The 13083-nt window shown below is 40.0% G+C and overlaps 1 protein-coding gene across 1 annotated transcript in view; it reads left to right on the forward strand.

The window, feature by feature from the left end:
* Window positions 1-554: 554 nt before the first annotated feature.
* The window catches only part of CABCOCO1 (ciliary associated calcium binding coiled-coil 1), a 167462-nt gene continuing 154933 nt past the window's right edge, over window positions 555-13083 (forward strand). Inside the window, exon 1 of the mRNA XM_020998244.1 lies at window positions 555-614. Within this exon, the coding sequence (XP_020853903.1) occupies window positions 585-614 (30 nt within the window). The 5' untranslated portion in view covers window positions 555-584. The remainder of the gene's footprint in view (window positions 615-13083) is intronic.

A 13083-nucleotide genomic window follows, 5' to 3' on the forward strand; every position in this document is an offset into this window, starting at 1 on the left:
CTCCGTCTTGATCTGGGCTCCCCTAAGAAAAATGAATGCGAAGAATTTACAGAAAACTCAATGGAGTGGCACAGAATTGAAGAATAAGGCTTCGGAGGGAAGGTTCAGGTACCGGGGTCACTCAAGGCCCCAAGGGAGAGCCGACAGGTGACTGTGTTTGCTCGTCAGGCACATCAGCCTGTTATCCGGAGGCCGGTGACCAGCTGCTTCTCCTCGGAGGGGTTTATATGTGTCATGGTACAGACGAGAGGTGGGCCCCAAAGACTGAGGGGAAGCTCAGAGGGCCGGCACCAGCCCTGGGCGAACCAGGGAGGGCAGGGAGCCTACGCTGAGCCTCAGCGAGAAGACTGTCAACTCCAACCCTTTTATTTTAAAGAAGAGGAAAAAAGAAGCCCACAGTAGTGAAGTGGCTTGGGGAAGAGGATTTCTCCCATCTACCTCTCCCCGTCCAGCTCCCTCCTCCTTGGCCAGCCCCCACCCCGCAGCAGCAGGGGTAAACCCACTCCAGACCCGCCCCCAGCTCCGCCTCCTCCCTTTGCTAGGTTCCCATGGCAACAAAGGACGCTTCTGCTGAGAGCGTGAGAATGGCCAGTCCCACTTCATCCCTGATCCAGGTATGAGTTCCCTCCTTCCCTCTCTTCCCTCCCCACTGGGTCTCAGCCCCATGGGACCCCTGGAGGGGTCGTATCTTCCAAGTCTCTGGACTGGCAACAGGGGAAATGAAGGTATAGGTTGGGGAAAGGGGGTGCTAAGGTTTCTAGATGAGGTGGAAGAACCGGTAACTTTGAGAACCTGAAGGTTTAGCGCTGGGAGGGAGCTTAGCGAGCATCCAGTCCAATGACCTCATTTTATAGACAACGAGAGCGATTCTGAGTCTGCAGAGAGGGCTGGGCTCGGCGTCAGGAAGCCAGGTTCAAATCCCTGCTCCAATACTTCCTAGCCAGGCCTTAGTTCCCCTCTCTTTAAAATGAGGGGAGAGATGGACTGGATGCCCTCTAAGATTCCTTCCAGCTGTAAATCTATTATTATAACTTGGCCAAAGCCACAGTAAATATCAGAGCTAGGATTTGAACCCAGGGCTCTGACTCCAAATTCAATGCAGTTTGCAAGCTCTTTGAAGTTTTTTATCGTTTTAATAAAATACAGCATCTTCTATCTAATAAGAGATAAACTACATCAGACATAGAACTAGAAACACCCTCTGAGATCAAGGCTAGGCCCCTCACTGTAAAGATGAGGAAACTGAGGCCAGGACACTCGAAGTGACTTGGCACAGATTGCAAATAGATTTCACCATCTAGCCTCCAAGAAAGTTTGAGAGACAGGAAATCTAGAGTCATCATAATAATAATAACTTTTATATAGCAACTTATAAAGCACTTCCCCACTACACTTCTGTGACAGCCTGGGCAACAGAAAGAGTATTTACCCCCTTTACAAAACCAAGGCTCAGAGAGGGAGCTGGCTTGCTCACTGTCACACAGCCAGTGGGAATAGTACAAAATTAGGAGTCAGAGAGCCAGGGATCCTGCTGGCTGGACTCTGGCTCTTAAAACCTGTGTGACCCCAGGCAAGTGACTCAGGCCTCTCTGGGTCTCATGAATTCTCCTTGATGAGGGGCTTGACCTAGATCTGCCACTGCATAATGAAAAAAGCAGAGATTCAGAAGATGTAGGTTCAAGTCCTGGTTGGGGCCTCCGTTTCTTCGTAAGTCAAATGAGGTTCTCGAACGCCCCTTCTAAATCCTTTGATGCTTGTAAGAGGAAACTGTACCATTTGCTCTCATGAACAGGGCTTAGGGAGAAAGTCAGCAAGCATTTTTTCCTTTTACATGTTTTTTAAAAAAATTATTCTGTTAAATATTTCCCAGTTACATGTAAAAAAAGGTGTTTTTTTAAACAATTTTTTAAAAAAATGAGTTCCAAATTCTTTCCCTCCCTCCTGTTCATTTTTTATATTATTATTGAGTGGGCAAGCAATTTGATATTGCTTATACATTTGAAGTCATGCAAAACATTTCCGTATTAGCTATGTTGCAAAAGGAAACACAAACAAAATAAAACACAAAAATAATGAATTTTTTAAAGTCTGCTTCAACCTGCACCCATTGGTTTCTCTCTCTCTCTCTCTCTCTCTCTCTCTCTCTCTCTCTCTCTCTCTCTCTCTCTCTCTCTCCCTCCCTCCCTCCCTCCCTCTCTCTTTCTCTGGATAACATTTTTTATCATGACTCGTTTAAAATTGTCATAGATCATTGTGTTGATCAGAGTACTTAAATCTTTCACAGTTGATCATCATTACAATATTGTTGTTACTGTGTGCAATGTTCTCCAGGTTCTACTCACTTCACTCAGCATATAAGTTCATATAAGTCTTTCCAAGATTTTTCTGAAAGCATCCTGCTCATTATTTCTTATAACACAATAGTATCACATCACAATCATATACCACAACTTGTTCAGCCATTCCCCAATTGATGGGCATCCCCTGTATTTCCAATTCTTTGTCACAAAAAGAGTTGCTAATAATTTTTTTTTGTACAAATACATCCCTTTCCACTTTCTTTGATCTCTTTGGCATACAGACCTAGTATTGCTGAGTCAAAGGGTATATATAATTTTATAGCCCTTTGGGTATAGTTCCAAATTGTTCTCCATAATGGTTGGATCAGTTCTCAACTCCACAAATAGTGCATTCATGTCCCTATTTTTCTACACCCATCTAGCATTCATCTCTTTCCTTTTCTGTCATGTTAGCCAATCTGAGAGGTATGAGGTGGTATCTCAGAGTTGTTTAAATTTGCATTTCTTTAATCAGTAGTTTTTTAGAACATTTTTTCATGTGATTATAAATAGCTATGACTTCTTCTGAAAACTGCTTGTTCATATCTTTTGACCATTTATCAACTGGGGAATGGCTTTTATTTTTATAAATTTGGCTCAGTTCCCTATATATTTGGGAAATGAAGCTTTTATCAGAGAAACTCCCTATAAAACTTTTTTTCCCAAATGTCCTTTTTTCCTTCTAATTTTGTCTACATTAGTTTTGTTTGCACAAAATCTTTTTTCATTTCATGACATCAAAATCATTTATTTTGCTTCCAGTAATCCTCTCTGTTTCTTGTTTATCAAAACTTTCCCCTTATTCATATATCTGACAGGTACATTTTTCCATGCTCCCCTAATTTACTTATATCACCCTTTATGTCTAAATCATTTATCCATTTTAACATTATCATGCTATACAGTGTCAGATGTTGGTCTATGCCTAGTTTCTTCTGAACTGCTTTCCAGTTTCCCTAGCAATTTTTGTCAAATGTTGAGTTCTTATCTCAAAAGCTAGTATCAGATCATCAAGTGCCTAGTATATGCCATTCACTGTGCTAAGTGCTAGGAAAACAAACATAAGCAGAAAGATAGTCCCTGCCCTCAAGGAGCTTATGTTCTAATGAGAGATGATGAAAAATAAAAAGAAGTTGAAGGAGTAAAGGGAATAGCAGTAGTAGTAGTAGTAGTAGTAGTAGTAGTAGTAGTAGTAGCAGTAAGTATTAGGAGTAGCAACAGCAGCAGTAGTAGTGGTGGTGATAGTGGTGGTAGTAGTAGTAGTAGTAGTAGTAGTAGTAGTAGTAGTAGTAGTAGTAGTAGTAGTAGTAGTAGTAGTAAAGAGATTTGGGGTGCTAGAACCCTGAGAGTGCCAAGAATTGTCTAGAATGAATTCACACACTCAACCTTCTTTCAGTCAAGTGGCAAAAAGTTTATTGTAATGCCAATAGTAGCAGGCAAAGTTCCTTTGGGGCACTTGCAACAATGGGGGTGAATCTAGTTTATATAGAAAAGGGGCATGGAAAGGAATGTTGAGGAGCTGATTAGGTAATGCATGGGGTCCAGGTGTCTTTGGGAGCAGGCATCAGTAATCTGTGGATGAGAGAATTCAGCGAGTCAGCAGAGACAACTTTGTTGATATTAGACACTGAAGGAGAAAAGAGAGGTTTGTTTTGTGTTGTTCATCTGTTAGGTTACCAGAGGCATGAACTTTGGGGATTTGGCACAAAGGACAGTTTTTGGGCCAGCCAGGGACAAAAATCCTTAGGCCAGTATCCCTGTGTCTGAGGCCTACCAAGAGATTGTAAGGCCTCCAGAGACATGATCTTAGAGCTGAAGCCCGAGCACGATCACCCCACCACTTGTAGTAGTTGTAATAGTGGTAGTAGTAGTAGCAGTGGTGATCTAAATTCAAATCCTGCCTCCAACACTTATTACCTGTGTAAATCTGGGCAAGTCACTTAACCTCTCTAGGCCTCAGTTTCCTCATCTGTAAAATGGGAATATTAGCAGCTACCCCTGCAAGTTGTGATGATCAATAATAATGATGATAACAGACAGATGTCAAGTGCTTTCGCAAACTTAAAGACCTCTAGAAATGTAGATTATTATTATTATTAACTGACTGTATTATTGTGAGAAGGATGCCTCCCAAACCTTAAAGCTCTATAGAAACATGACTTCTTGATTTTTCTGCATCAGATCTTCTGTGCTGCCTTCTTGTGCCCTGCCTATGGCTACTCACGAGAGACATGAATCTCTGCCCTTCCTTGCTGAGCACATCAATATTTCCGCTCTGCACTTTGTCTAAATATACAGTGTGGCTAAGTCATAGATGGCTTGGAACTGAGCTTGAAGAGAACAAGAGCAAATGAACCCAGGCTTGTGATGTTCTGAGAGAAGGCCACATCTCTCATTCCACATATTACTCCCACCCTCGATTCCAAATAGAAACCACCAAACTGAGGCCACAAGTTCCCCCTTCCCAGACCTTTCTGTTTTAAAACAACTTACACATAAGAAGTAATTTTAGCAACAACTTTGTAACCAAACACTTTGTAACTTAGATAATCCAAACAACATTTCCTGAGTAGGAGATAAGCATTCTCTGCAGATTACAAATGAAGAAACTAAGTAACAAGTCATTAGATGCCTTATGGAGAGCCACCTTGCAGGTCATGGGCAAAGTTGCCAGTTCCCCCAGAGTTCCAGATGCCCAGGCTTCTATTCAGGCTAGAACATGCTGGCTCTCCAATGTGCTTTTTCATTTTTAGGCAATTGAGGTTAAGTGACTTGCCCAGGGTCACACAGCTAGTAAGTGTTAAGTGTTTGGTCTGAGGCTAGATTTGAACTCAGGTCCTTCTGACGTCAGGGCCAGTGCTCTATCCACGTCACCTAGCTGCCCCTCCCATGTGCTTTTAAAAGTAGGGATACATCAAAACATACTTTAGTTTGTATTTGTTTAGACAGCTAAGTGGCATGATGGCTAGAGTGCTGGACTTGAAATCAGAAAAGACCTGAATTCAAATCCAACCCCAGATACTTACTAGCTGTATGACCTTATGAAAGTCATGTAACTTCCCCATACTTTGGCTTTCTCATCTGTAAAACAGAAATAATAAGAATAATAAACATTTGTGTGGCACTTACTATATGCTAGGCACTGTCACCAACAAAAGAGCTGATGGGATCCTTGGTTTTATGCCAGACGGAAGGTCCAGTAGCTGATTGAGAGACTGGCACCTTTCCATGGCTAGGAAGGAAAATCTAAGGATTGTAATGAGCTCATTAGTTTGATTCATTCCTTATGAAAATGGAAAATGGCTTCTTTTTCGGGAGATATCAACCTTTAGATCAATTGCTTAAAAGGTCTGTCTGACAATGAATAACAACAGCTGCAGTCATGTGGTACCTGAAGACTCATGAGGGGGGCTCTCCATGTGAGACAAGGAGTTCAGAGCAGGCAGTGCTGATTTACGAGTCCAGGGACCTGACTCTGCGCTTCCTAGCTGGGGGACCTTGGGCTAGTTGCGTAACTGTAATTTAACTGTTTATTATTATTAACTGATTGTATTATTGTGAGAAGGAAGCCTCCCAAACCTTAAAACTCCATTGATATGTGAGTTCTTGATTTTTCTGTATCAAATCTTCTGTGCTGCTGCTTGTGCCCTGCCTATGGCTACTTACAAGTAACACGAATCTCAATCGTTATCTCAGTTGACGCTCACAACAACCCTGGAAAGTAGGTGCTATTATTTTCTCCATTTTACAGATGAGTAAACTGAGGCAGACAGAAGATAAGTGGCTTGCCCAATGTCATAATAAATAGCTCCCAGGGTTGTTGTGAATATCCAGTGAAGCAACATATGTCAAGAACTTTGCAAGCATTCAAGTGTTTTACACTTTTTTCACTTTTATTATTGACCACAGTAATAGTGTAACACTGGTTTAAATTGCCTGATATACCTTTCTCTCTCCTAATGGTCTCCCAGCTGTCTTAGCAGAAACTTGGAAAGTTTGATGGTGTGAATTCTCTTCTATATTTTCGATGTCAACAAGAACCATGGGGAATGACCCAGCAGTACAAGAAGAAACATTGCTAGCCTTAGGACTAAGAAGACCTGGGGGTCGGAGCTAAGATGGTAGACAAATGCCAGGAAGTTGCCTGAGCTCTCCCTAGTTTCCCTCAGAAATAATGTTAAATCAAGCCTTTAAGCAGATTCTGGAGCTACAGAACTCACAAAAAGACAGAGTGAACCAATTTTCCAGCTTAAGATAACTTAGAAGAACCTTAGGTCTGTCTCGCTTGGGTAAAAGGTGAGCACAGCCCAGCAGATACCATAGACGGTATCTGGGCAGGCCAGCAGGAGGTTCTTAACCACAACACAGATTAGCAACTGAGGCCCCTGAGTCCTGGCTGAGCAGGCCAGTGGCACAGCAAGCCAGATGTGAGGTCCACAGCCCCAGCATAGAAGGCAAACTGCTAGTCCCAGAACCCCCAGCACAACAAGTATGAATAGGCTGGGCCACCCAGCACGATGCGCAGGCCGCCAGCACCTGAGGCTTGGGTGCAGAAAGCCAGTGACCAGGTCCCTGGCCCCCAGCATAAGAAACTTGGGACTGTGCCCCAGGAGCAGAGTTCAACTTTAAAAGTCACAAAACAGGCTAAAAATGAGCAAAAAACCAGAAAAAAGACCTGACCCTAGAAAGCTACTATGGTGACAGGGAAGATCCAAATTCAGACTCAGCAAAGGACAACAATGTCCAATGTCTACATGCAAAATCTCAAAAGGAAATATGAATTGGTCTCAAGCCCAGAAAGTCTTTGTGGAAGAGCTCAAAAAGGTTTTTAAAAATCAGATAAGAGAGGTATAAGAAAAATTGGGAAAAGAAATGAGAGTTATGCAAATGAGAGTCAACAGCTTGGAGAAGGAAGGACAAAAATTGACTGAAGGAAACAATTCCTGAAAAAACACAGTTGGCCAAATTGGGGGGAGGGGGGGAGGTGGGCAATCCACTGAAGAAAACAACTCCTTAAATAGTAGAATTGTCCAAATGGGAAAGGAAGTACAAAAGCTAACTGAAGAAAATAATTCCTTAAAAATTAGAATTGGGCAACTGGAAGCTAATGACTTGATGAGACATCTAAAATCAGTCAAACAAAATCAAAAACATAAAAAAGGAAGAAAAATGTAAAACACCTCATTGGAAAAACAATCGAGGAGGGAAATAGATCTAGGAGAGATAATTTGGACTACCAAAAAGCCAAGAAATTATCAAGGAAAACTTCCCTGATATCCTAGAACCATATGGTAAAATAGTCGTTGAAAGAATCTATCTATCACCTCCTGAAAGAGATCCCTAAATGAAAACTCCAAGGAATAGTGTAGCCAAATTCCAGAACTATGAGGTCAAGGAGAAAATACTGGAAACAGCCAGAAAGAAGCAATTCAAATATCAAGGAACCACAGTCAGTATTATACAAGACTTAGCAGCTTCTACACTAAAGGATCTGAGGGCTTGGAATATGACATCTTGGAAGGCAAAGGAGCTTGGATTAAAACCAAGAATAAACTACCCAGAAAAACTGAACATAATCTTTCAGGGAAAAACATGGACATCCAATGAAATAGGGGACTTTTAAACTTTCCTGATGAAAAGACCAGAGCTGAACAGAAAATTCAATCTTGAAATACAAGACTCAAGAGAAGCATAAAAAAGTAAACAGGGAAGAAAAAAAAACCAAGTTATTAAATAAGGTTAAACTATTTACATCCCTACAGGGGAAGATGATACCTGTAACTCTTCAGAACATTATCTTTATTAGGGAAGTTAGAAGGAGTATACATAGATAGGAAGTGTGAGTATAAGCTGACTCTGATGTGATGATATAAAAAACAGTAAGGAGTGAAAAAAAAAGGATTGAACTGGAAGAAAAGGAAAGGGTGAGGCAGAGTGGGGTCAATTGCATCATGTAAAGAGGCACAAAAGACCTATTACAGTAAAGTGAAAGAAGGGAAGGCGGTGAGCATTGTTTGAGACTTACTTTCATCAGATTTGGCTCAAAGAGGGAATAACATACACACTCAGTTGAGTATAGAAATTTATCTTACCCTATAGGGAAATATGAGAAGAAAAAGAAAAGAAAAGAGGAAGAGGCTGATAGAATGAAGGATAGATTGATGGAGAGGGTCATTAGAAGCAAAACACTGGTGAGGAAGGACTGGGTGAAAGGAGAGAAAAAGACAAGTATAAATGGAGCAGGGGAATAGGATGGAGGGAAATACGCACGTAGTAACTATAACTGTGAATGTTAATGAGATGAACTCTCCCATAAAATGGAAGTGCATAGCAGAGTGAATTAAAAACTGGAATGTTATGATATGTTGTTTGCAAGAAACACATTTGAAGTGGAGAGATACACACAAAGTAAAGGTAAAAGGCTGGAGCAGAATATACCATGCTTCAGCTCAAGTTAAAAAAAAAAAAAACAGTGTAGCAATCCTGATCTCAGACAAAGCAAAAGCAAAAATAGATCTAATTAAAAGAGATACAGAAGGAAACTACAGCTTGCTAACAGGTACCATAGACAAGAAAGTAATACCGTTACTAAACATATATGCACCAAGTGGCATAGCGCCCAAATTCTTAGAGGAGAAGTTAAGTGAATTACAGGAAGAAATAGAAAGCAAAACTATAAAGGTGGGGGACCTCAACCTCCCCCTCTCAGAACTATATAATTCTAACCACAAAATAAACAAAAAAAGAAATTAAGGAGATGAATAGAATTTTAGAAAAGTTAGCCATTAGCATATCCTCTGGAGAAAATTGAATGAGTTAAAAAGGACTATACCTTTATCTCAGTGGTACGTGGCACCTACACAAAAACTGACCATATGTTAGGGCATAAAAAAATTAGGGCATAATAATCAAATGAAGAAAGGCCAAAATATTAAATGCTTCCTCTTTGAAGCATGATGCAATAAAAATTATGTGTAATAAAGGCCATGGGAAGACAGATTAAAATTAATTGGAAACTAAATAAGCTAATCTTAAAGAATGAGTAGGTCAAACAACAAATCATAGAAACAATAATTTCATCAAAAAGAATGACAATAATGAGACAGAACACAGAATTCATAGGATGCAGCCAAAGTGGTTCTTGGGGAAAATTTTATATCTCTAAGTGGTTACATAAATAAAATAAAGAAACATCAAATCAACAAATTGGACATGAAACTAAAAAAGCTAGAAAAAGAAGAAATTAAACATTCCCAATTAAATATCAAATTAGAAATTCTGAAAATAAAAGGAGAGATTAATAAAATTGAAAGTAAGAAAACTATTGAATTAATAAATAAAACTAAGAGTTGGTTTTATAAAAAAACAGCAGTAAAATAGATAAACCTTTTGTTAATTTGATTAAAAAAAGAAAACCAAATTATCAGTATCAAAAATGAAAAGGGCGAATTCACCACCAATGAAGAGGAAATTAAAGCAATAATTAAAAGCTATTTTGGCTAACTGTATGCCAATAAATCTGACAATCTAAGTGAAATGGATGAATATTTACAAGAATATGAATATTTCAAATTAACAGAAGAGGAAATAAAATACTTAACCCCATTTTAGAAAAAAGAAATTGAACAAGCCATCAATGAACTCTCTAAGAAAAAAAATCACCAGAGCCAGCTGAATTTACCAGTGAATTCTATCAAACATTAAAAGAACAATTAATTCCAATACTATATAAACTATTTGGGAAAATAGGCAAAGAAGAAATCCTGCCAAATTCCTTTTATTGCACAGCACCTTTTATGGTGCTGATACCTAAACCAGGAAGAGCTAAAACAGAGAAAGAAAATTATAGCCCAATTTCCTTAATAAATATTGATACAAACATTTTAACTAAAATATTAGCAAAGAGATTACAGCAATTTATCATGAAGGAGAATACACTATGACTAGGTGGACTTATACCAGGAATGCAGAACTGGTTCAATATTAGGAAAACAATCAGCATAATTGACCATATCAATGACAAAACTAACAAATCATATGGTTATCTCAATAGATGCAGAAAAAGCTTTTTGACAAAATGGAGTTTTCCTTAAAATGAAAAGTAGTATCTACCTGAAACTGTCAGCAAGCATTATCTGTAATAGAGATAAGCTAGAAGCTTTCCCAATAAGATCAGGAGAGAAACAAGGATGCCCCATAAGAGAAAAAAAAAAAAGAAATTGAAGAAATTAGAATAGGCAATGAGGAAACAAAATTATCACTCTTGTCTGATGACATGATGGAATCAACTAAAAAAACTACTTGAAACAATTAATAATTTTAGCAAAGTTGCAGGATATAAAATAAACCCACATAAATCATCAATGTTCTATATATTACCAACAAAGCCCAGCAGCAAGAGATAGAAGGAGGAATTCCATTTAAAATAACTGTAGAAAATTTAAAATATTTAGGAGTCTGCCTGCCAAGACAAACTCAGAAACTATATGAACACAATTACAAAACACCATTCACACAAATAAAGTCAGATCTAAACAATTGGGAAAAAATCAATTGCTCATGACCCTATTTGGGGTTTTCTTGGCAGGGAGTTAGAGTGGTTTGCCATTTCCTTCTCCAGTTCATTTTTACAGTCAAGAAACTGAGGCCAACACGGTTAAGTGATGTGCCCAGGACCACACATCTAGAAGTGTCTGAGGCCAGATTTAAACTCAGAAAGATGAGTTTTCCTGACTCTAGGCCTGGTACACTATGCACTGTGGTGTCACCTAGCTGGGCTATAGTGTTCTTAGTGAAGCGCAAGTGAGAGTTAGCTCTTGGCCACTTGCAAAATCCTTATAGACATGTATGTTGTCATTTAATGTGCTGTCTATCAAATTGTACTTTGTGTGTGCATAAGCATGAATGAGAATGCATATGTGTGAGTATAAACATGCAGTTTTCTTCTTTTCTTTGGGTACATTTTATTCCTATGTAATGCTAAGTCTGTGGTGGTTTTCAGGGAGGCAGAGTGATATATAGGGAAGAATTCTGACATCAGAGACAAAAGGAACCTAGGTTCATAACCACCTCCAGCAGCTGATAGCTGTGTGACTATAAACAAGTACTGTCACCTTGACAATCCTCAATTTCTTCATCTGTAAAATGGGGAAAGCAATACCTGCAGGGCCCACCTCACAAACTGGCCTTCCTAAAATAAAACTAACAGGACCATAGACTTGTAATTCAAAGGGATCTCAAGGACCATTTATAAAATGATGGGATTTGACCAGATGCCATGGAGGTCCTTTCTAGATATATCTACAAAGGTAGGTGGTATTATTAGCTCCATTTTTTTCTTTTTTTTGGCAATTGGGGTTAAATGACTTGCCCAGGGTCACATAGCTACTAAGTGTCAAGTATTTGCTTTGAGGCCAGATTTGAACTCAGGTCCTCCTGACTTCGGGCCGGTGCTCTATCCACTGTGCCACCTAACTGCCCCTTACAGAGGTTAAGTGACCTGCCCAAAGTCACATAGCTAGTAATGGCTGAGACTGGATTTGAACTTGGGTCTTCCTCACTCCAGGTAAAGCATGCAATCCACTGTGCCACCTAGCTACCGTTATGTTTATGGATTCATACATAGAATTCTGTGGTTAGTCTTAAACCAATGGCATCCTGGGGCTCATTCACTTTCATCAATTGAGATAATATTTGTAAAGTGGTTAGCACAGTGCTTGGCATACAATAGGCCCTTAAAAATGCTTCTTCCCTTCCCTTCTCTCCCCTCCCCCCATCATCCTCTCATTCTTCTAATTCATTTCTTGACGTTTCTGAAAACAACATATGGGAAGTATTGTCATTTTCAGAATGGACTTATGTAAAAAGGAATCTGATTAACAAATGTTAGAGCTTCTAGTAAAATAAATGATTATTCTCTAATTGTTTTCTCCCTAATAACGTTTACTGAACATGTCATCTAATGGGGACCCAACTGGCCAGGTCTAGTCCATCAACTCAGCTCCTCCTCTCCTCTCCTCTCCTCTCCTCTCCTCTCCTCTCCTCTCCTCTCCTCTCCTCTCCTCTCCTCTCCTCTCCTCTCCTCTCCTCTCCTCTCCTCTCCTCTCCTCTCCTCTCCTCTCCTCTCCTCTCCTCTCCTCTCCTCTCCTCTCCTCTCCTCTCCTCTCCTCTCCTCTCCTCTCCTCTCCTCTCCTCTCCTCTCCTCTCCTCTTGCCACATGGGGTATCATACCTTTACCTGAGGGTGTTCTGCCCAAGGGAAGGTAAATTTTGATGGCTGAAACCTACCTAGTTATCTGGCTAGATTTCTTCTTTAAAGACCAAGCCTTAAACCCAATTCACTCAGGCTCTCATTGATTGGCCAACAATAGGTCCCTGCCCAAGCACCACTTAATGGTTATTTTTTGGGCCCTCCTGGCTAGGAGTGAGTGTAAATAGTAATTGTTTCTTTTTTGGCCAACATCCTTGAGGGTCTTCCCCTCCCAGTTTGATTTTTTTATTTTTTATTGAAGGGGCCATCCCTTGACTCTCTTCTTAAACAGGCCTAATCACTGAATGGGCATTGCCTCAGTCAAAGTGAGAACTGAGAAAAACCTTAGCTTGAAAAGGCCAAGGTCTCCCACTACATCCTGGGCCATCTCCAGTTGTCCTGATCTATATCTTGCCACTGGACCCAGATGGCTTTGAAGGAAAGAATGAGCTTGGTAACTTTGCACAGCCCTCCCTCATTTGAATCCAATTCACTT

The sequence above is a fragment of the Phascolarctos cinereus genome, unplaced genomic scaffold (genome assembly GCF_003287225.1).
Source record: "Phascolarctos cinereus isolate Bilbo 61053 unplaced genomic scaffold, phaCin_HiC Scaffold_3;HRSCAF=262, whole genome shotgun sequence".
Lineage (NCBI taxonomy): Eukaryota > Metazoa > Chordata > Mammalia > Diprotodontia > Phascolarctidae > Phascolarctos > Phascolarctos cinereus.